This window comes from Camellia sinensis, chromosome 11 (assembly GCF_055761805.1).
Source record: "Camellia sinensis isolate YWXY chromosome 11, ASM5576180v1, whole genome shotgun sequence".
NCBI lineage: Eukaryota > Viridiplantae > Streptophyta > Magnoliopsida > Ericales > Theaceae > Camellia > Camellia sinensis.
In genome coordinates, this window is record NC_138971.1 from 154,849,294 (window position 1) to 154,873,210 (window position 23,917).

Sequence of the window (23,917 nt, forward strand, 5' to 3'; positions counted from 1 at the left end):
ATAACTTTTACAAAAAACTAACTTTTCCATTTAAAAATTGAATTTTAAAGTTTTGATATTTATCACAAATGTGAAGCCAATAATAATCAATAAACAATCATTTATTGGTTGATTTCATTATTTTATCAAATCATTTCTCAATCATTTATTGGAGGGTGAATTACAAGTTGGAAAAAAAAATATAATAAATCTAATAATTTTAATATTATTATAAGTAAGGTTATTCGCGGTGCGATTTGAGCAGTTTGAGAATAAAATTACAAATTGAATAGTTGATTGGCAGATTGTTGAATTGACAAATTACGGTTTGGACAGTTTTGGATAAATTGACGGATTAAAGAATATTTTGATAATTATTTTAACTAATTATCAAACATTTACACTATATAACATTAATTTACATAATATTTTTCATATATATAATATAAACTAATTTTACATAACATGTTTCATATATATATATATATATATAAATTTGTAATAAATTTCACATCTTAAATTTCTCTTTTATTCATTTTTACTTTGCTATTGAATTTTAGGTTATAAAATATACATGTAATAACTATAGTAGAGCGGAGCGGTTTCGAAAGCAGACTATAAATTTTAAAATTTAATTCGTGATTAGCGGATAAAGCGGTGTGAATTGATATGAATCAGTGTGATTTTAGCAAATTTGATGATATATTACATAATTATAAGGGCTTTTCGTTTTTAATAAGGTTAAATGGATTAAAGGTAATGCAAATGGTGTAAAAATACAAAAATAAATAATGTGAAGTATACATTTCCGTATAAAAGAGATACTATACAAAATTAGACAGAAAATTACACATCAACAGTCACATGATATAAAAAATGTTTATATTCACACCTCTAATATAAATCTAAATCTTAGTATAATAATATATATTTTTGATGTCATGATAGTTAACGTGGTATTTTTTTTGTATAATTTTAAACAAAAATTAGTTTTAAAAATAAATTGAGAATTGTTTTGGGTATAATTTATAAAATGACTTTTTTGTTTTTTATAAAAAGACATATAAAAAATTAGAGAAATGATGTAATAAAAATAAGTCAACAAAATAATAAATAATTTATTTTTGCTATCTAGAACTGAGAAAAAAGTTTAAGGGGTACTTACGTGTAGGTTCTAAAAAATGGATTTATTTTTTTATAGGTTCTATGAAAAAAAAATTTCATAAAAAATTCACCAATGGTAAGTTTTATCAATAATTTATAAAAATTTAATCGTAAATTTTTAGGGGCGTATGTAAAAAATTATCACAAAAAAATTATTTTTAGTGATAATTTTACCAAAATTTATTTTCAATAAGACTTAATGATAATTAAATCTAACTATGCCTCCGTTTGGGAAGTGAGTTGACTTTTTGACTTTTTTGGCTATTTTAGCCTGGGCTTAAAAGCTTGGTTTGGGAAGGACTTTTTGGCTTTTTTGAGTTTTTTTGTGAGAGAAGAATGTAATGATTATGGGTTGGATGTGATGTTTTGTTTGTTATGGTTAAAATAGCCTATTTTATTTTTTATAACTAAAATAGTTAAAAAAGCCCAAACCATGACTTTCCAAACGAAGCCTATTAAGACTTATTAGTAGTTTATTCTATATAAAACATTTTGGTAAAAATGGCAAAAAAAAAAAAATTAAAGGCAAAAGTGAAAATAGTTAAATATAAATGGGGGGCAAAGTATAATTTACACCAAGAGTCAAACAGCACCAGCGGGACCCACACAACCCGAGCAAGTCACCGGGAATAGGTCCGGTGTATGTCACGTGAGACACAGCAGCTCCATCCCTCCGTCCATCCCATCCCATTCCTTTCTCTTTCCCTCGCTCTCTCTTCTTTCTCATGACGTCCTCACATACCAATACATTTCTCACCTGTATATCACCCATAATTATTCTGTCTCTGTATATCGCCTTCTAGCTGAGCACACAGATTTACATTCCTGATACCAAACCCTAACCCTAACCCTAACCCTAACCCTAACCCCATACTCGAACCCATTCACTCCAGTCCCTAAACCCTAACCCTAACCCTAACCCTTCACTTTTCCTATGGATTCTCAGGGGAACAACCTCTACGAGACGGCATCGCAGCCCGACACCGGCACTGACGCTTACACCTTCCTCGAATTCCACACCCAGGGCGAGGACTTCGACTACCCTGAATTCCAAGAGCTCTCTCAGCCAATTCGCTCCTCAGTTGTCTGGCCCACACCCTCCGATTCCATCTCCGACGCCGCCGATCGCGCTGACAGAGCCTCCTCCGATGCTTCCCCCGTCTCCGCCACCTCAGGAGGCGGCGCCAAAGGGAGGGGCGGCGGCGGTGGTGGAGGGAGTAATCAGGCTGCGGTTGATGCTCTTGCTGCGGGAATGAGTGGTTTGAACTTTGAAGAGACTGTGGATGATGAGAGTTACGAGTATAGTAAAGGGGATTTTACGGAACATGCTTGTAGGTACTGTGGGGTGGCTAACCCGGCTTGTGTTGTGAGGTGTAATGTGCCGTCGTGTCGCAAATGGTTCTGTAATTCACGCGGGAATACTTCGGGCTCGCATATTGTTAATCATCTGGTGAGTGGAAGCTTATATGTAGAAATTGATGTTTCATTTATTGCATTTCTTCATACATATATGGTTTTGGTGTGAATATGTAATTAGTTGATGGGTGAGAATGAAGGAAATGTAAATGATTGAGTGTGATCAACTGTTTAGTGTACTTAATTTGGAATTTAGGGTGGAAAATTTGGAAGGGTACACCGAAATTTGGAACATTAAAGGGTAAATGTACAATATCGCCTGGGTTCTCTGCTTAAAGTTTCTATTTTTTGTGTTTTGGATTATGGAATGTTTTTGTGGAAATGTCTATAGTGGGTAGATGACAACTTATCAAATGTCAACTGCTGGCAAGGAAGCAAATTAATTACTTGATAATGAAAAGAAGTTGTAATGATGGTTATGAAATCACGATGATCCGAAATTGCCAGAACGTTTGAAATGGTTGTAAAATTGGTATTATGGCACGATCGCAAGAAGGATTGTAGGAGCTGGTGATTTTTCACCTTATTTTTAACATGCATAATATTGGTATTTTTCCTTTAATTGTTTTTATAGAAAGTAGAATCTTACGGATCAAGGTCCGTTCCTACGATCCAATCCATGAGACCCTCATATTGATCCAATGTGAGATGCTGCTTTTAACAACCATCGTTGTCATGAAACAGCCTATAATTACATAAGAACAAACTTTGAATGCAATAATTGTGAAAAAAGTGTATTCAATTACTACTTTAAGTTGCCATAAACAAGGCTGCAATAATGATAGAAGCCACTTTAAAACAAAATTTCTTTCCTTAATTGAGTTGGATATTGTTTAGATGTGTTTTTAAAATAAATACTTAGATGTAGATTTTCCTGGTTGCATTTGATGCTTTGAAATTAGGAAGTCAAGTTGCAGTTATTTTGTTGCCTTTGTTAACTGGTATGGTGGTTCTTGCCTATGTGAACTTCAGCTGTGGTTCTTACCTATGTGAGCTTCAGCTCATTCCATGGGAGGAATTGAAGTGTTGCTAAACATTTCCATCTGCAAAACTTTATGGAATAACAAATCTTTTGGTGCATTTGGATTTGTTCTTGAGGTCTTTGCGCAATATCAAACGTTGTCTGGAGTTATTGATAGACTAGGGCTACAATTTTCTAGAGTGGGTGGATCCCAGGTTTATCAGTTTATTTTATGCTTGATAGGTAGCTCAAGTTTGTCAGTTTATTATGGCCTTCTGTTTTTGGTTTTTTGAGTGGTAGCTCAAGTTTGGTTGCAATCTGATTTTTGCTAAAATAATTACGTAGTTTTTTTAGGGTTTTTTCGGCAAGAAATTGTTTATTTCAATTGAGCGATAAATTTATATAAGAATTGATTATGAAGTTTGCTAGTTTGACATGAAGGGCTTTGTTTGGTTGTTTATTTATTTTCTTACCTTCTTGTTTAGGGCCCTTGGTTTCTCAGTTCTCTCTTCTGTTGATCACTTGTTTGATGTCATGTTTGAATTTAATATTTTAATGTATTGTAAGCTTATTGATACAATCTATTTGCATGTGAGGTTTAAATTTCATAGTTGTGATTGGTGAATGCCTGTCTAGTAGTTTTTTGTTGCAATCTTTTCTTTTTCCCTTTTTGGTTAAATGTATTATAACATAAATTATTTTGGAATAAATTTGATTTTCTACTTTGATGATTTTCTATATCAGGGGGTTTATGTTATTGTTTTTTGTAGGTTCGAGCTAAACACAAGGAAGTTTGTCTTCATAAAGATAGTCCCCTGGGAGAAACAATCCTTGAATGTTACAATTGTGGTTGCCGAAATGTTTTCCTTCTTGGATTCATCTCTGCCAAGACAGAGAGTGTTGTCGTTCTTTTGTGCAGGGAGCCTTGTCTCAGTGTCAATGCATTGAAGGATATGAATTGGGACCTGAGTCAGTGGTGTCCCCTTATTGATGATAGATGTTTTCTGCAGTGGCTGGTTAAGGTTGTTATTGTCTTTTCCCCATGTTGTCATTTCTGTTTTGTCTATAACCTGGTATATATACTTTTTCCCGAAGTTGCTAAACTTGTACACTTTGCAGGTCCCATCTGAACAGGAGCAGTTGAGGGCACGCCAAATCAGTGCTCAGCAAATAAATAAAGTTGAAGAACTTTGGAAGACCAATCCGGATGCTACCCTGGAAGATCTTGAGAAGCCTGGTGTGGATGATGAACCTCAACCCGTTGCCTTGAAGTACGAAGATGCATATCAGGTTCCATTTTTTACAACACTAAGCTGTAGCTTTGAATTGGTGTTTCTCATTGTATGATTGTTTTCATAGCATGAGAATGATGTGGAGGAGTTGTAGTTATCTATCTAAATCAGTTTTTTACTAATAAATTTTTGATGATGTATTTCCCATTGCAGTATCAGAATGTTTTCGCCCCGCTTATCAAGCTTGAAGCTGACTACGATAAAGTATGCATGATGTTTTCCAATTTCTTTCATTGTTTCACTTTTACTGTTTTGTCATTTTTATTTTTCAATCAATGACATTGAAACCTTTCTTACCCAAAATATTTCTCCAATTGAAGTATTTCGTGCAGCCTTACATAAATTTGATTTTTTTAGATGATGAAAGAATCTCAAAGCAAAGACAATGTCACGATACGGTGGGATGTTGGTCTCAACAAGAAGCGCATTGCATATTTTGTTTTTCCAAAGGTGCTTCACTATCTTCGTTCTAGTTTTTACTTTTGTTTTGCAATTTCAATTCTAGTACCTTTTACTTTATGCCGGTCCCTAGCTTTTCAATTTATATTTATTTTTTGTTAAAGCTAAAAGTACACTTTATGTTGCAGGAAGATAATGAGTTGCGTCTTGTACCTGGTGATGAGTTGCGGCTACGCTATTCAGGAGATGCAGCTCATGCGGCTTGGCAGTCAGTAGGGCATGTGGTAAGCACTTTTTTTCTTGATTTGTCATTTTTTTTGTCTGTCATCTTTAGTTTTTGATTTTGTTTTAATTTCTCTTGGTTAATTTTTCCATTGAGAAGTTGTCATATAAATAGTTGTCCTTTACTTGTTTTGTATCCTTTACAAGGGTTTCGTAGGATGTTGATATGGATGGTATGACAGCTTAATTTTGTTGTTTTAGATAAAACTAACTGCACAAGAGGAGGTGGCTCTTGAGCTTCGTGCCAGTCAGGTAACTTGCTCATTAACCTTAGTGCCTTCAGTTTGCTTTGAGTGACAATTGTTGTGTGTTCTTATTGAACATTTTCTGTAGGGAGTTCCTGTTGATGTCAACCATGGTTTTAGTGTGGATTTTGTGTGGAAGAGCACAAGTTTTGATCGGATGCAGGGGGCAATGAAAAATTTTGCAGTGGATGAAACAAGTGTTAGTGGGTGGGTTGGCTGCTATTTATTGTTATAGTTTTTGAGTCAATTTTGATTTTTGCTGGTGTGCTAATGTTCTTTTGCTTTTTTGTTTTCCCGTACTTTTTCTTATGTTGTTTACAATCGTAGACAATATATTGACAAGTGAGAATACTAATGTTAATAGCCCCTAACGAATATCTTTCTTGTTGCATTACTTTCATCTAGGATTTTTCATGGTTTACAGTTGGTATTGGCTGTAGTGTTGGGGAATGCAATGGTTGATGTGATGATACTTGGAAGTTGGAACAAGTTTGATGAAAAAAGTGTTCATTTAAACATGCACTTTGCTTGTGTTGCATATGCACCATATTTCTTATTGCATACATATAGTTAATTTCTTTTACCATATCTTTTCTCATTAAAATTTCTGTTACATTAGTAGGTAGCATTTTAGGAAAGATGCAGTAAAATGTAAACGCTCTAGGAGATAACTTCTGTCTATAAAGTATTGATAAATTAACCTTCTGGGTCTGTGCAAGTTGGCTTTGATTGGGTTTTATTAACATTATCTCAAATTAGAATAAACCTCTGGATGCTGCTAGAACTCCCTAAAATTGGCCAAAGTATGCATTTGGTTGGGCTGGGCTGGGCTGGGCTTGACTAGCTCTCTTGCAAGCCTAGTGCATGTGATTCATGCCTGAAGGCTAAATAGTTGTTGCTAAGACTGCTAAGATGTTAGCCTGGCCGGCTTTGCACCCTACCTTCTTGGCAATTCTTTGTATGTGATTTTTTTTTTTTTTGTCTTTTTTCCCTCACTTTTCTTGATAAATTTTTTGCCTGTGATTATTTTCTTTTTGCAGCTGAATTCCTACGTTAATTGAGTTTTGTTGATGCAGGTACATTTATCATCACTTGTTGGGCCATGAAGTTGAGGTTCAGATGGTCCGTAATACATTGCCTCGTCGTTTTGGTGCGCCTGGCCTACCAGAGCTTAATGCATCTCAAGTAAGCTGTCTTAGTTTGGGACACTATAATTAATTTAGATATGTGGTTTGCAACTTATACTTGCTACTTTTCTCTTTTGTCTTTATATCTCTATCTCTATCCTTTCCCCGCCCCCCCTTTTTTTTTCTTCATATTATTTGCAGGAATTTTTTGTCCTATATGGTGGCTGATAATTCCTAATTTGTTTTAATCTAACATTAGAATGTGGAGTGAGAGTGAGTGGATTACACAAAAAGTTATTATTATTTTTCTGGTAAGTAGGAAATAAAAAATTAGTATTTGGTTTGACTTGTGGTGTGATCGTCAATTGATGAACTGAGGGGTATAAATGCAAATTTTTCATGGCACGCGCATGGTTGTCAAAATGCCTAGGTGAAGCTGAGCTGTAGTTTTGCTAATAGGAGCTGCGTAAGAAGTTGCCATGCGAGCTTTGATTTGTTAATTTTCTTACGTTGAATGTGCTACAAATGATGTTAGACAATATGCTTAAGCTTACATTTCTCAATAGCTTGGTGTATATGATGAACTCGATGAATAGTTATGAGAAATTGCCTTGAAAGCAATTATCAATAGGATGAGGAAATGAGAACTAATATCTTGATTTTGAAATGAAGCATAAATTGATAAGATTGCCAGTTAACTCATTCTAAGATTGATAAGATTTGCAATACACACAAGCTTGGTGTATGCTTTTTCTAACATGTGTCATTTATTGTGCCTGCCATAGTTGTAAATATACAGCCTGCAACATACAATAAAGTGCATTTCAAATGTTAATTGGTATGTACCTCTGGTGGGTAGTTTATTTGAACTTTTTTTAAAAAATTATTTTTTCCCTTTTTCGGGGGATTACCATGACTGTCAGCTGTACTTTATAGTTTTCTGATGATACACAAAATAATATGTTCAATTGTGAACATTTCTATGAAGTCATGATATTATCAGTTCAGATAGACATCAAGATGAAAGAAAACATCTCGAGATTCTCTTATGCTATTTTCTTGTGCCTATGCGGTAGAGTCTAAAATTTTGGGAGGCACACAGAACAGTGCACCAGTGAAGGTGATTTTTGGAAGAAAATAAATAATCTGTTAGTTTGAACTTAGGACTATAAGTTGCATTATGTCATCACACAATATTGTGTTTTGTGGATATTATGTGTAAGTACATACTTGGGTGAAAATATTGAAGATGGTTGTGGCTTTTGATTTATTTATTTTGATAAATAGGGAAAAGTTGCGACTTTTTATGAGATCATGGACTTTTTTGTTCTACACTTTGTTGATCAATGTGGTAGTGTCAGAAGAGCATATCTTCTTATTTTGGGGCTTTTCAAATATTCTTGTATAGAAGTATTGGTTTTGGAAAAAAAATATATATATATTGAAATGGCTGATAAGTCCCTCATTAATTAATTAATTCCTAATATGCCTTCATAGAGGCACACTAAACTGGTGTTCTCCCTTAATATATTAGTATAGATATTATGTCCAACATTTCATATCATATTTAAAAAAAAAAGAATATTTATCACCCATTTTTTCACATAAAGTAACATATAAACTAACATTTATTTCTTATATATTTTATTTCCAAACTGATGTTCTTTACTATTAGCTATGCTCCTTTCTTTCAATCTATTTTAAAATGATACTACATGATATTGAATGCATAGAAAATAGATACTCAATACATATACATCATTTAGGGTTCGTTTGGGAAGTGGGTTGGCTTTTTGACTTTTTTGGCTATTTTAGCTTGGGGCTAAAAAACCTCGTTTGGGAAGGGCTTTTGGCTTTTGACTTTTTTGTGAGAGAAAGAATGTAATGATTATGGGTTAGATGTGATGTTTTGTTTTTTGTGGCTAAAAAGCATATTTTGTTTTTTGTGGCTATTTTAGCCAAAAAAGCCCAACCTTTGGCATCCCAAACGGAGCCTTAGTTTCAAGAATCTCGTGTCTGCCATTTCTACAGTTTAGGCTTATAAGTCCCTCGTCAACTACTGGCCCTGAATATCATTATGGGTGTTTTTCTGTAAAGCCCCCTTACGTGTATGCATGACTGATGGGGTTCATGTTAGCCCTCTATTGTTGGACTCTTTTTTTGGTTGAAGTACACTCATCAAGTGTTGCAATCCTTCACTTTTTGGATGTTTTGATTCCATGGTATTTATCAAAATTGGTAACTCTGGGGAAGTAAGGTGAACTAGTTGGCAGTTTCATCGAAGGGTTTGAAGTGCATATGTCACCTGGTTCTACTTGAAAAGAACAAAATTTGATGAGGAACTTGAAATAAACACTTGTATTAGTATCATAGGTTTGGTCAAAGTAATTATGAAATTATGGAGATTGGACACATAGCCATGACATTTTGTATAATGATAATCTGCTACTTCTCATACATTTTATGAATGGTGATAATTCCTGACCTTTTTTTTTTCCCTGACTAGATCCAGTATGTATACATGTTATTCAAACAACAACCTTTATGCATGCTAGATGTATTTTTTGCACCAGATTTATTTTTTTTCATTTTTTAGGATTTGTTATATATTTTGGTGTTGTTACTTATCCTAAAAAATATATATAGTGGTGTTGTTTTTAAAGGTTTTAACCTTCTTCATCTATTGATAGGTATTTGCTGTAAAAAGCGTCCTTCAGAAGCCAATAAGTTTAATTCAAGGTCCACCTGGCACAGGGAAAACTGTGACTTCTGCAGCAATTGTATATCATATGGCCAAACAAGGCCAGGGCCAGGTAAATTCATTAACATGTATTTCAATTACTAAGATCTTGTATTTGATTACATGCCTTTTGATAATTTGTTGCTATCAGGTTTTGGTTTGTGCTCCAAGTAATGTGGCTGTTGACCAGCTAGCTGAAAAGATCAGTGCAACAGGATTGAAGGTATGCATTGTTTGGTTGATCATAAAACCATATCTACAGCAATAGTAGCTTTGGTTGTTTTATTTTATCATGGTACTTAAATTGTTTGATGCATTTATCTAGTTTGTGTCAGGCATGTGTGCATAATTTGTTTGGCCACTTGCTGAAGTCAATCCTGCAAATGTGCTGAGCTGAGCCAAGTACCTGGCTATTTGGGCTCTGCTTTGGCTTGGAGAAAAAGAGATTGTAAATTTTTTAGAATTTTTCCAGATAAGGGAAAGAATAAGAAAGACCACCCAAAATATTGATTTGATGGCATTTCTTTTGTTGACAACAACTTGCAGTTCCTCAGTGTGTTTGGTTGAGAGTTTTCCTTGTTAATTTTTTTTATTGCCTTTTGCTTCACCACCTGAAAAAGATGTGTTCCAAGGGTTTTTAATGCTTTCCTTCTACAAGTATTTTTACTTGAGCCATTGATCTTTTTGGCTTTCTTTGTGTGGTATAACTTTTGGTCTATTGTTCAGACAATCATCTTCCCAATCAACATTAGTCTATACATTTATTTTTTTGACACGAGGACAAATGTTGATTTTCCGTTTGAGGTATTTGATTTTTCGTTTTTCATTGATGTGAGATTTTTAATTTTTTTTTAATTAAACTAGGTTGTTAGGCTCTGTGCAAAATCAAGGGAAGCTGTAAGTTCTCCTGTGGAGCATTTAACTCTTCACTATCAGGTTTGTTTACTTGTTAATTGGTCAAATATTTTTGCTGCATGCTGCTTTTGTGTTCTGAGCATGTTGCATCTTATGTTGTTTTACTGCAGGTTCGGCATCTTGACACATCTGAGAAGAGTGAACTTCACAAGTTACAGCAACTGAAAGATGAACAAGGTAAGATTTGGAGTTGTTATCTGGGTTCTCCCTTTACTTGTGGCTGTGAGGTTTGCTGATCTTTGCTTTGGGCTCTTTTGCTTGGACCCATTAATTTGAATGGCCTTATTTCTGGTCATTTGCTATCATGTTCAGCCATAAGCCTCTCAATCAGGCCAGAGTGAGCGTGGTTTTGGTGTGACCAAGGTTGGCCCAAAGTAAATATAAGTTCCCCTAGTTGGGCAGAGGTGGTGCTCTGAGTGATCTGGAGCCCTGTCTCTGATTGTCTTGAGGCTAGGGCATTGCGTGTGCTATCGTTGGCCCATGAATGTTGACCCCATAGGGCCCAGAGGGGAGTATGGAGACGTATGGTGGCCCTCATGTTACCTCACGAGGCTTGACACATGGCGACAGATCCTTTGGAGAAGCTAGCTTGGAGATGCTGTGGCAGTGCTGGGGCTGGACACATATGTACTTATACATATAATCTGGCATGATAACATATAACGAGTTCTAGGAGGGAGTTGAACCATCTTGATGGTTGTGGACTACTTCACTAGGCATGATCACATTCCAGTTTGCAATATTATTTTTCAGTTGAGTGGTTTTCAACTTTTCGAAAAACATGCCAAGTCATCCTTTCCAATGTTGTTCTGTATTGTGTTTTAGCTGAATTATGTTTTGGTTGCTAATTTGTATATATCTTGTTGTTTTCTTCTTTCAAATTTGTCATGACAACAATTGCGTGGGACTTTGTGTATGTTTTTTTGTCTGTGTGGATAATAAAATTATTATTTAGCGCATCAGAAATTCTGCCTTGCAACTAACCTGACTAAAGTGCTTTTTTTTTATGTTTATGGGTGGGTGCCTATTAAACTTGGAATGATATCTGTTGTGACCTGGATTTGCGTTAATGGAGCCTTCCTTTTACATATACAGGAGAATTATCCAGCAGTGATGAGAAGAAATATAAAGCTCTGAAGCGAGCAACAGAGAGGGAGATATCTCAGAGTGCTGATGTCATTTGTTGCACATGTGTTGGTGCTGGCGATCCTCGATTGGCTAATTTTAGATTTCGCCAGGTTGGTTTGTGAACATTTTACTATCATGAAGGATTGCCAATCTTTTCTGCTCTGGTTTACACGATTGCTTTCAATCTGTTTATAGGTCCTTATTGATGAATCTACTCAAGCAACTGAGCCTGAGTGTCTTATTCCCTTGGTTCTTGGCGTGAAGCAGGTAAACAAGTCTTTATATGCTACTTTCTAGTCTATTGTTATCTGCTTCTTTTTCTGACAAGAGATTTCTCTATTAGGTTGTTCTCGTTGGTGACCATTGTCAGCTTGGTCCAGTCATAATGTGCAAGAAAGCAGCTCGTGCTGGGTTAGCCCAGTCTCTATTTGAACGCCTTGTGCTACTTGGTGTGAAACCAATTAGATTGCAGGTGATTGTCCTGTTGCAGCTTTTGTGTTTGTGTGTATACATATTTCGACTTGTGAGGGAATTTTTTTCTTGTTCACCCATGGTAAATTTTTGTTTTCACTTTTCATTGGGTAGCCTGCTGTATGACATTGAAAGTTGTCCTTTATCTTGTCTTCTGAAACCTCTCTCTCTCTCTGATCAGCAGCAAAAAGGAAATTTATGTCTTCTGAAAACCTCGTGTCTATTCTGTGCCTTGCATGAGGCTTTACACACTTTCATTCAACCTTTCAACCTCCTTACAGGTTCCTTGGGCTGTGTTGGCGTGAATTTCTTTCTTTCCTTTTTTTTTTTTTATTTGAAAAAAAATATTTCTCTTTTCATCAGTTTCCATACCGGAGCCAATGTCTAGTTTTTATGAAGTGATTTATAACTTCTATGGTTTTTATGGTTTGGTTTTTGTTGTTGGCATACACATGTTCAATAGCTGGCTTTATGTTATTGCATTAGCTGTTGACATATCTGCCTGTTTCTTTTTGGTGCTGAGTCTGCTTTTAAACACCATATGTTTCTTTTGGTTATAAAAAGAAACCATATGTTCCTTATGCTTCTTGGTGCATATTTTTTGTTAATATTAGTGGCCGAATTGCTTTTGATTTTGTTGAAGAAATATTATGATGGTGTTCAGTTTTCTATTTGCTGTTAATGACTTTCCTCAATATAATCTGGCTCACACAGGCAAGAGCCTTTCAACGCAAGGGACCAAGTGTTGGGGATTATGGTCTATCATTTGTTTCTATCTTGTTCTTGCAAAAATGTGGCAATAATGATGTATGTTGTATTGTGTACTTGAATTCCAGGTTCAATACCGTATGCACCCAGCCCTTTCAGAATTCCCTTCTAACAGCTTTTACGAAGGTACACTTCAAAATGGGGTGACCATTAACGAAAGGCAATCAACAGGCATTGATTTTCCTTGGCCTGTGCCAAATCGTCCAATGTTCTTTTATGTTCAGGTATAATAATTTTTATTAAAAAAATTTGCATTATAATCAGACAGTCTGTTCAGTTTATTACATATTGATGAGTATCAACCACGTACTCATGCTGCAAAATACTCTTAAGCTGTACCTGATCACTTCTCTTAAAAACTCTTTGGACATAACATTAAAAATGAAGCAAAGTCATGCCGGTTGTAATTTTAAGCAGTAAAGTGTTGGGGATTAGCTATCTTCTTTGGCGTCCATTGCTCATATGTGCAAGACATTCCAATAGCTTCCCCCCCCCCACCCCCCCCCCCCCCCCCCCCCCCTCAAAGAAATTATGTTTAGCCAGTTTCAGACATACAGGATCTTATTGATTCTGGAGAAACGAGTTTCATACATATTTGATGAAGTGCAACCAGGAATTATGTTTAGCCAGTTGTCAGACATACAGGATCTTATTGATTCTGGAGAAACAAGTTTCATACATATTTGATGAAGTGCAACCAGGATTGGCTCTGTTATTTCTATGCTTTGTTCCTCTCTCTCTTTTAAAATTATATTTTGAACCTGCTTGGTCATTTTTATAGATGGGACAAGAGGAGATAAGTGCTAGTGGAACATCCTATCTAAACCGAACAGAGGCTGCAAATGTTGAAAAAATAGTGACTACATTTTTAAGGAGTGGTGTGGTTCCTAGTCAGGTTGCCTATTGATCTTGTTTGCTTCTTCTTTTCTGTTGTTGGGTTCATTCTATGATATTATAATCTGATTATTCAACATTTACAGATTGGGGTTATAACACCATATGAGGGACAACGAGCATATATTGTGAACTATATGTCAAGAAATGGTGCTCTCAGACAACAACTTTACAAGGAAATAGAGGTACTATATGCATTTCACTTACTGGATAGAGGTGCAATTAGATCGTTGGCTGAAAATGTTACATATGATGTTTGCTTTTTACAGGTTGCTAGTGTAGATTCATTCCAAGGAAGGGAGAAAGATTACATTATTTTGTCCTGTGTAAGAAGTAATGAACATCAGGTTGGTTGATATATCATTTGGACTATCTGTCTCTTCGGTTAGGGTCTGCATGTAAGTGAGGGCTTCTGCCATGGTGCCATTGAGGTGTTGAAGTTACCATTGCTCCTTCCACTAACACACTATGTTTCTGTTCTTGACATAGGTGGTTTTGGATATTTGCTGTGGACGAGACTTTTTATTATAATTTTTAGTGTTTACCCTTGTTGGACAATTTTATTGCTTGTTTTATGTTGTTGATTTACAAAACAAACAATGTTGGTAAACATAGCTCATTAAAGTAAAATGAAAATTAAGTAATTGTTGGATGAGACTGAAAAATAGTGAAGATGAACGTGTTTGAACCAGGGGGGGTGGTGAATAGGCGAAGCTCTTACATAAGATTATTAATATAAAAATTTTGCTTATTTTACTTGGCCTTGATTAGTGAATTTCAGTTAAGCACATAGTCAACAACACGAATAAAAAAAATAACTAAGATAGAGAGACGAGCTATTTTACATGGAAAACTCTGAAGAACTACAAACACATACCAATCGAATAAATTCATTATGACTCAAAAGAGTACGAGGCTGGAGATGAGAGGACTTACACAACCAAGCCTAGTTAACATCTTTCAATCTTGGTCTTGCTCCAAGTTCCTCACTTGTGTACTAGACTTGGCTCTGACTCTGCAATAATGCCCCATAGAACTCCTCACTCAGATCTTTGCTTTTCGCAGCTCTGTTATCCAATGGCCAATGTATAAATATGCAATGCAAGAACTAAATGTGAAGTTTTTAGTATCAACACTCAAATTTGAATTTTACTTGAGATTTTTCTCACCAAGAAGCTCTAATCCCTTGTTTGGGAAAGATGGGTTTCAATTTGAGTGATAGTAACCAAAAAGCCTAAGGTTTTCCGGTCCCAAAGAAAACCAATTTCCTATTTATAGAAACCAGTGTTTTAACCTAATCAAATTAGGTTGTGTATAGTGCTATTTAGCCAGGGTTTGGGTATGATGTTCTGGACTAGAATATGACTAGCCAGGTGTAGAGCCGGCTTGAGTGTGGATTGAGAAGGCATCAAACAGGGTTTTAAGAAATTGTTCAAAAAATTAAAGAGATTTGTGCTCAAGATGGAATTGAGCCCATATTAGGCAGGAGCCGCAGCAATCAAAAATCCAAGTTCGGGTGGACATTGAACAAGCCTCGGGAGAAGTGCCTAATGTCCTATTTTAGAAGTCAAATCAAATTTTGCCAGGATTCAATTAAGGAGTAGGGCTATTTTAATGTGATTTAAAACCATGTATCTTCTACTAAATTTTTCATTCATAGAGCCCGCTTGAGCTTAGATTGAGTAGGCATTGAGGGGAGCCTTTTGAAAAAAATTCAAAAAATTAAAGAGAAATCCATGCTCGATATGGAATTGAGTCCACATTAGGCAAGAGCTGCTGGAGTTATAAATCCAAATTCAGGTGGATATTAAGCAAGCCTCTGGAAATGTGCCTAGTGTCCCATTTTAGAAATCAAATAAAATTTTGCCAAGGTTAAAATAAGGAAAGTAGACCAATTTTCATGAGGCCTGTTTGTAAGCTAAAAGCTAATAATCAGAAAGAAGTCAAAAGTACCCCTCTCATGGCTTCCAAATAATCAGTTTTTTTTCAGCTTATTTAATAAGTTGTAAGCGGAAGCTGCAGCCTTTTTATTCTAGCATAGACTCCCAAAATAAAAAGCTATAAGCAGCTCAGATAAGCTGTCCCAAACAGCCCCAATGTGATTTAAACCAAGTGTCTTCTGCTAAATGTGTTGTATAAAGCTTTGGTAGACCCAATACTTGTGGGTGGGTGCTTTTATCAGGTGTTTACCCAACCCATATATAGATGTGTGGGGTGGGGTTCCTATTTATACAAAAAATAAAGAATAAAATAAAAGAAAGCATTGACAGTTACTTTCTGAGCATGGGTCTGATTTTCTTTTTAGTGGTTTAGAACTTGGATGATAGGTATATGAGCTATTTGGTCATAGTATCGTAGATCAAGTGATGAGTTTTTAGTAAACAATATTTAGAATAAAAATGTGTCTGTCAAAATTAAAAGTTGCCTTCCTCTTCAGGGCCTCCAAGGATTGGTTTTTGGGTGTCTAGATTTGAGGTTACTCAAGTCCAAGGAGGCTGGGCTAGGCTTGAGATACCCTGGATTATTAAAAAAAAGAAGACACCTTCCTCTTATCGTATTCAACATATAGTAATTAGTCATCTCACTTTGGCTTTAAATCAGACCTCTAATTGAGTAGATTTCCTGCTTTAAGTGGTAAGGTTTTGTGCATTATCAAACGCAATTAATAAGTAGATTTACATAATTTTTGCTTGTTTTAATCATTTAATCCTATTATTACAACCCCGACATTATCTCCATAATGGCCTTATGTTTTCTGCTCGATTATTCTTTTTGTACCATATAACTGCTTTTGTATTAGTTATTTTGTTTACTTTTGAACGACAATTGTTTGCTTTACTTTGACATTTAAGCTTATGTTTACATTGTTTCGTCACACATGACCAAGAAGCTGATACTTGATAGCTGGCTTTTTTTTACCCAGGGCATTGGATTCCTTAATGATCCACGGAGGCTTAATGTTGCACTTACACGTGCCCGTTATGGTATTGTCATCTTGGGGAACCCTAAAGTTCTAAGCAAACAGCCGCTGTGGAATGGTTTATTGATGCACTACAAGGTATCCTTTACTTGATTTTTATGAAGTAGTTTATGGTGGATTACATTAATTAGGCTGTACAAGTCTTCCTGGCCTGAGCTGGATTTGTGGTTTTTGACATTGATGCTAGCCAACTGATATTTAGGGATTGTTTGGGATGTTCTAAATAAGTGTACTTTTTGACTTTTTATGAAATATGGGTTGAGTTTGAAGTGATGTGGTAGAGATGCGATGTGACTTAAATAAGATGATGTGACTTAAATAGGATAGTGACTTTTTGACTTTTTGGATCTTTTATGGAATGCCAAACTTAGCCTTAAGTTGGGTAATATTCTGCCCAAATGGTTTTTTGGTTACTGATGTTGGGGCCTTAAGTTGTTCACCGGTCAACTCATACTGGCTGTTGATCTTCATGCTTTAGCAGGCCATAAAAATGATCAAGTTGCGTCTGAGTTGTCATTCTGGTTTCAGAATTATAGATCCCTTGTAGTAGGTATTAATTAGTTCTCCATTTCCCCATCTTCTTACCCATAATTCTGTTTCTTCAGGAGCACGAATGCTTGGTGGAAGGGCCTCTGAATAACTTAAAGCAGAGTATGGTTCAATTTCAAAAGCCCAAAAAGGTATTGCATTGACTGAATGAATGTTAAGAGTCTGTCGTTATTTTTTTTTAATTGCATGTTCAGCACATGATTAATTTTATGTTTTGATTGTTATGATGCAGATTTACAACGACCGCAGACTTTTCTTCAGTGGCGGACCTGGAATCGTGCCTGATAATTTTGGCTCTGTTGCTTCGTCAAGTCCAAATTCTGATCGGAGAAACAGCCGTTTGAGGGGTATGTTAGATACTGGCATATTGGATTTTTAAGTTTGTTTTTTCTTCCAATTACAGTGTTTTTTTTTTAACATTAAAGATGATACTATGTTTGACGAACAGGTTCTTATATGCCATCTGGTGCACCCAATGGTACCCATAAGCCTGGGGTACATCCTGCTGGTTATCCGATGCCTCGGGTTCCTCTTCCACCATATCACGGGGCCCACCCTTCGCAACCATATGCTATTCCAACTCGCGGAGCTGTTCATGGACCTGTTGGAGCTGTTCCTCATGTTCCTCAACCTGGAAACCGTGGTTTTGGGGCTGGTCGTGGCAGTGCTGGTGCTCCTATTGGCAGTCATCTTCCACACCAGCAAGGCTCCCAGCAACCTATCGGAACTCTTGGATCCACTTTCAACTTTCCTCCTCTGGAGAATCCAAACAGCCAGCCATCTGTTGGTGGACCGTTATCTCAACCTGGATTTGTTTCTAATGTTCGTATTGTTTAATTATTGTTGTGGTTATTTCGTCCTATGAACCTTTATACCCTCGTTAACATGGTTGAGCAATGCTGCTGTTTTTGTTTATACCACAGATGACAGTTCAAGGACCAAGCCAAACATTTCGTGATGGTTTCTCTATGGCGGGCATGTCTCAGGTATCTGATTATGTGAACGCCGACTTTGTTTCTGGGTTCTCTTTTGTTCAATTTCTTGAGTGCTTACTTTCATCCACAAACAGGATTTCTTGGGTGACGATTTCAAAAGTCAGGGATCACATGTTCCATATAATGTTGCCGAATTCTCCACACAGGTATAATGTCATAGTCCTTCTATCGTGCACATGGTTTCAACCCATAGCTACTTGTATATATATAAGTGCATAATTTGTTTTTGTTTTTGTTTTTTTTGGGCTTGCTGATAGAACTTTCTGCAATGACCCATTTGGCAAGTATATTGCGTTGTTTGTTGAATGATGAGTTCAACAATTTCAAATGTTGACATGTTACTGCCTTGCACTGCAGGCTTCACAGAGTGGGTATGCTGTTGATTATGTTACACAAGGAGCGCAGGCTGGGTTCCCAGGAAGCTTTCTGAACCAGAATTCTCAGGCTGGATATTCTCGCTTTGGTTCAGGAAATGATTTCATGTCTCAGGTTTGTCCATTTATTTAATATTTTTTGTCAAGTTTTTTTTTTCTTCGTCTTTGACTCTGATTAAAAATTGGAAAAGAAACCAAGGTGATACAACAATTCAAAGGACCAGATAAAAGCAAAAGAGTATACTCTGATCCTGGGTATTACTTATTTAAGAGCACACAAGTTATGGTTATATTGTTTTTCTTTTCTTTTTGTCCCACACAGGTTTTCTTTCTTTTTTCCTTGCGTCTCAATCTATTCAATTGTTTGTAACAGGATTACATGGCTCATGGGTCCCAGGGTCTGTTTACACAAGTTGGATTCAATGACCCATCCCAAGACGATGCTTCCCAGAGCCACTTCGGTGTGGCCAATGCCAACTCAATTCAGTCTCAGGTTCTTTTCCTGTTGCTGTTTTTGTGGATAAATAATGTAGATAAAATTACCATAGTGGCCAGATGTGGGAAGCATGCATCACATGATGTGTATCTTGGTCTGTATAATTTTGGTCCCCCACCATTTTCTATCAGTGTTTCGCAAGGCCAGGGGGACTTCTCTTGTGCATGTTTTTTGAATCCTTTCTCCTTGTTGGTTTGTAGTCTTGTTTTGTTTTATCGGGTGGTAATGTTCTCCATTTGCCGGAATCAATTATAAGATTTTTGCTTCTTTGCAGGGTTTGATGAGTCCTCTCTACTCCCAGCCCTTTGCCCACTACAATACACAGCCAATAAACTTGCAAGCTACACAACAGCAGCAGCAGCAGCCGCAGCAGGGCCAGAGCTCCCAAAATCAGAAACTTCACTACAACGGTTGAGTGGTCATCGGACTTGTATCCATGACGGTTTGTAGTCTTCGCATCCAGCAACTTGATTTGTGCCGTTCACTCGTGCCCATTATTTTGCCTTGAGATACTAAGAGGGTTTGCCAATAATTGAAAGCCTATGCAGTGTGTTAATGACCTGAAATTTAAAAGATGATTCTGAATGATATTGGAATCAGATAGTTTTGAGTTTGGCAAGAAAGGCTTATGGGACTTGAGGCAGACGCTGGTGGCACATCTAGAGCTGAGAAAAAGGAAAGCCCAATTTTTATCATCTTGGAGTTAATATTGTTTCGAAGAGGATGAATTTTATTTAGTGGGAAAGAGCATTACATGGCATGGTTTTGTGGGAAGGGTTTGGTTATTAGGAAGCCGAGCTGGTTGCTTTATTAGTGTGGGAAAACCCATTATTCACAGAGCAAATAATACTTACTGAATTTTTTGTACAGCCGGCCAGTGAAAAATCATCCTTGCCCTTTCAGCTCTTTGTGACATGTAAGTATACTCTTTCATTAATTATTATTAGATAGATAGATAGACAGACGATGACAAAATGTTAATAGGTGGTTTTTGGGTGTAACTATTGCAACCCTAGTGGATGTGCAGACGCGGTAGGAATATTAATGTGTGATACTGGTGTTGAATGAAAATTAGGTTGTTTTGGATTGTTCATTTTGTTTGATCGGGAGTCCATAGCTTTATCAACGGCTTTTTTTGTTTGTTTGTTTGTCTATCTATTTATTTCTTTTGTCTTGATTAGGGCTGAGCAAGGAATCCGTGAAATCCGTAATCCGATCCAGTCCAGTCCAATCCGATAGGTTTAGATTGGTTTTTTGAATCCGTGGTTCGGTTCCGGATTGAATAATTAAAAATCCGTAGTTCACGGATTGGTTCCGGATTGAATCCCACGGTTCCGGATTGGAACCGATCCGGACCGTATACAAATAGTCTATATTTTTATTATACATCCTCCTCCATAGTATCTTTTCTTATTCTATGTAAAATCTAAACTCAAACCTAAAATCGTATAATATCTTCTTTTATTACTTTTGTTTGTTAGTTTTAAGTTTTAATTTGCAATGGTCTAAATACTTATGGTGAAACCAGTTTTCTTATGGTTGTTTAAATTCTAGAACAGTATGTCGTTATTATAGAAAAACATGTTGCTATTATGGAACTAATATAGCGCTATGTTTATATTTTTATGAAATTCAAGTGTTATATATATATTTTTGTTATTTAATTATGTGAATCCGTGGTCCTAAACCGATCCAATCCGTATTTAAATGGATTGGTTCGGATTGGTTTCATAATTTAAACGGATTGGATTGGTTCCAATTTTTTAGGAACTGTAAATAACGGATTGGTCCTGGTTTTATCTCAATCCGGTCCAATCCGGACCATGCTCACCCCTAGTCTTGATTGGTTGTACGTCCCTGGGTTAAATTAGTACATGGTGTTGAAATTTAGAATTTGAGTGTTCCATGTATTGTTCACGTAACATTTCACTCTTGGGTCTCTCTATGGACCGGTCCGGGGTAAGTGTTTTGTTCAATCCTAACATGTGAACAAAATTGAACTCGAAAATAAAAAAGATATTCGTTTATTAATTTTTTAATGATTGTTTTCAAGCAAAGAATTAATCAGGAGTATTTATAGATGGTAATATATGAGGGTAACATGTTATAATGTGCTTATTTATTTAAATGAGAGGAGCATTTATATCATTCTATATTTAAAACTTTGAGATAATCACTACAATAGGTTTTATTGACTGAATTTATTTATTTATAAGTAGTGAGTAAATTTTTTTCACTTGTTGGTCTATTGTTTTGATAATGAAAAAAGTTGAAGACTTTTTAATTATATTGTGTTTGTAGAATGAGCATTTGGCATTGATAACAATATTAATAAATTCATCATAAGTGATCAATAATTAAGATATTTTAATTTTATAAAAATGGTAAATAGAAAGGTGTAAGGCCTTGTGAATAATCTTAAACATCAATACAAAACTAATGTTTTATATTTCTAAATTTAGCAAACATCGAGTAATATTTTGAAATAATAAAAATTAAAATTTGACATCATTTTTTCATTATATATATATATATATATAAAGAAAAGAACATTTCTATTTGCTCTTGCCTTCCTTCTTAGAACTTCCACTTCATTTTTTTTAAATTTTGTCCCAACCTATAATTTCACTTTTACCCTCATTCCTAATCTTCGAACCTTAATTTTTTAAACCCTAATCCTAACCTTAACCTTAATCACCTCTTACTATCATCTCCCACCACCTTTCATCGCCGCAACCACCACTTCCTCCGTCGCAACTAGCCACCGCCTCCAACGACAAGCACTCTTAGTCCCTACTCCACCATCGCAGCCCTAGTTCATTTTCTTCATCTTCTTCTTCCGCAGATTTGAATCAAAGAGAGATCGAGTGAGATCGAACGAGAGAGAAAGAGAGAGAGAGAGAGAAGAAGATAAAGGAGGAGATGCGGAAAAGGCGGTAGCTGTGGCTGTAGCTGCAGCAGTGAGTAGCTGCGAAAGTGGTAGTTGAGATGGTGGTGATTGCTGTATAGTGATAGTGGTGACGGCCGGTGATGCAGTAGTGAAGGTGAGCCAGTGACCGTGGTTGTCGGAGTTAGTGGGGAATGGAGCTAGGGTTTGGATTTGAATTTGAGATTAGGGATATAGTTAGTATTAAGATGGGTATTCAAAGAGAAAATGAAGGAGTTTTATTTTGTTGGGTAGAGATTCAAAGAAGTGGATGATCAAAGTAAAAAATAGAGATAAATAGCAGCCCTCAAAAAAAAGTTGTATATATGAATTCTGTTAGTTTATACTCATTTAAAAATTAATTACAGGGTCAACCACAAAACAAATATAAAATGGTTTGTAATTTGAATTATCATATGAGTATTGGATGGGGGGGATTAGGAAAAATAATTACAAAACAGATTTTCCGCCGATCAAATTACATTATTGAGACTGGCTCGACTCACACTCTTCTGGAGGCCTTGTTGTATATCTCGAACAAACGAGTTGAAAAACAGCAAACTCGTCCGAACTCCCACTGAACTGACTCGGAAACTCAACAACCTCAAACCCTTGACTCACCAACTCATTCACACAACCCCCACTCCACGGCCTCACCTCACTCGCCCCCCATACCTTCGTCCCCTCCCCACAAACCCTCCTCAACGTCCTCCCCAGCGCCACCGCCTCCTCCGCATCGAAAAACACGTCCGACATCACCACCAGATCCACCACCGCCACCTCCTCCTCCAACTCCTCCTCCGATCCCCACACGAGTCGACTCACCTCGACTCGGTCTCCCAGTCCGTTAGCTTCCACGTTCTTCCTCAGCACAGGAAGCAGCGGCTCGACGTCGGTGAGAATGACTCGGCTCGCTCCCAGCGCCGCCGCCGTCAGGCCGGGAAGGCCGGTTCCGGCGCCGAGCTCGAGAACTGTTTTTCCGGCGAAGTCGAAGTCGAGTTGACCCTGAGTGATCATCCAATGAGATAGGACTATTGCTGAGTCCCATGTCCATGACCCGGTGAGTGCTCGCCCCGTGACTGAGTCGTACACGTCGTCGAACTCGTGAATCACTAGTTTCTTGCCTGCAAATTCAAATTCTTTTATTCCCATATTCATATATATATATATATATAGATAGATAGATAGAAATATAGGGAGGGAGAGAGAGAGAGAGAGAGAGAGAGAGAGAGAGAGTGAGAGTGAGTGTGTGTGTGTGTTGTTCTTGTTATCTCTATCAAGTTTGTTTGTTTTTATAGTGTTATCTTCTGCATATCACATCTTACTCACCTCTATCTTTCTTTCTTCACACTTTTTTTATAATTTTTTTTTTTTATAAATATTTTGATTGATTTGAAAAAAAGGGGAAAATTTTAAAATTAACCCAAACAGACCCAATTTTATTGATTTTTTTTGCTTTCTTTTTTCTTTACTAAAGTGTAATTCTCATCCATATATATGTATATATATATGTGGGTAATTTTAGATTATATTTCCTATGTGCGTAATATTACTATTTTGGGGGAATCATTCACATTTTCAATTTTAAAATGGGTATTGCTATCTTAATTCAAAAGGTAGATTATTTTTGAAAATTAAGAATGTGAGAATCAATTAGAATATTTAAGGCAACTATCTCTCTCTTTCTCTTATATATTATCTAATTATTAGTCAATTATCTTTCTTACACATCAATGGTATAGAAAGTGTTCTTGTATATGTTTTTTGATAAAATACTAAAAATTAATTTGATAAAAAGCCAAGGAAAATTTCAAAA

General features: G+C 36.2%; 2 protein-coding genes across 2 annotated transcripts; one reads left to right on the forward strand and one right to left on the reverse strand.

Moving 5' to 3' along the window:
• The first annotated feature begins 1,717 nt into the window (after positions 1–1,717).
• On the forward strand, positions 1,718–20,268 carry LOC114280955 (regulator of nonsense transcripts 1 homolog). The gene is made up of 29 exons (XM_082896259.1): positions 1,718–2,593; positions 4,291–4,542; positions 4,640–4,810; positions 4,966–5,016; positions 5,170–5,262; positions 5,400–5,495; positions 5,695–5,745; positions 5,827–5,945; positions 6,815–6,923; positions 9,556–9,678; positions 9,757–9,828; positions 10,470–10,541; positions 10,631–10,697; positions 11,616–11,758; positions 11,844–11,915; positions 11,992–12,120; positions 12,956–13,111; positions 13,669–13,782; positions 13,868–13,966; positions 14,051–14,128; positions 16,705–16,839; positions 17,367–17,441; positions 17,543–17,657; positions 17,759–18,132; positions 18,234–18,296; positions 18,380–18,451; positions 18,663–18,794; positions 19,053–19,172; positions 19,450–20,268. The coding sequence occupies exons 1-29, from the start codon at positions 2,078–2,080 to the stop codon at positions 19,588–19,590; spliced, it is 3,810 nt and encodes a 1,269-aa protein (XP_082752385.1). The 5' UTR covers positions 1,718–2,077; the 3' UTR covers positions 19,591–20,268.
• Positions 20,269–22,584: 2,316 nt separating this feature from the next.
• LOC114280949 (uncharacterized) lies at positions 22,585–23,253 on the reverse strand. The gene has a single exon (XM_028223358.2). The coding sequence runs from the start codon at positions 23,251–23,253 to the stop codon at positions 22,585–22,587; it is 669 nt and encodes a 222-aa protein (XP_028079159.2).
• Between the last annotated feature and the right edge of the window lie 664 nt (positions 23,254–23,917).

Coding starts and splice junctions, on each gene's coding strand:
- LOC114280955 (XM_082896259.1), top strand. CDS start 2,078: ATGGATTCTCAGGGGAACAACCTCTACGAGACGGCATCGCAGCCCGAC. Junction 5,946..6,814: donor GATGAAACAAGTGTTAGTGG/GTGGGTTGGCTG, acceptor TTGTTGATGCAG/GTACATTTATCATCACTTGT. Junction 18,452..18,662: donor TTGCCGAATTCTCCACACAG/GTATAATGTCAT, acceptor CTTGCACTGCAG/GCTTCACAGAGTGGGTATGC.
- LOC114280949 (XM_028223358.2), bottom strand. CDS start 23,253: ATGGGAATAAAAGAATTTGAATTTGCAGGCAAGAAACTAGTGATTCAC.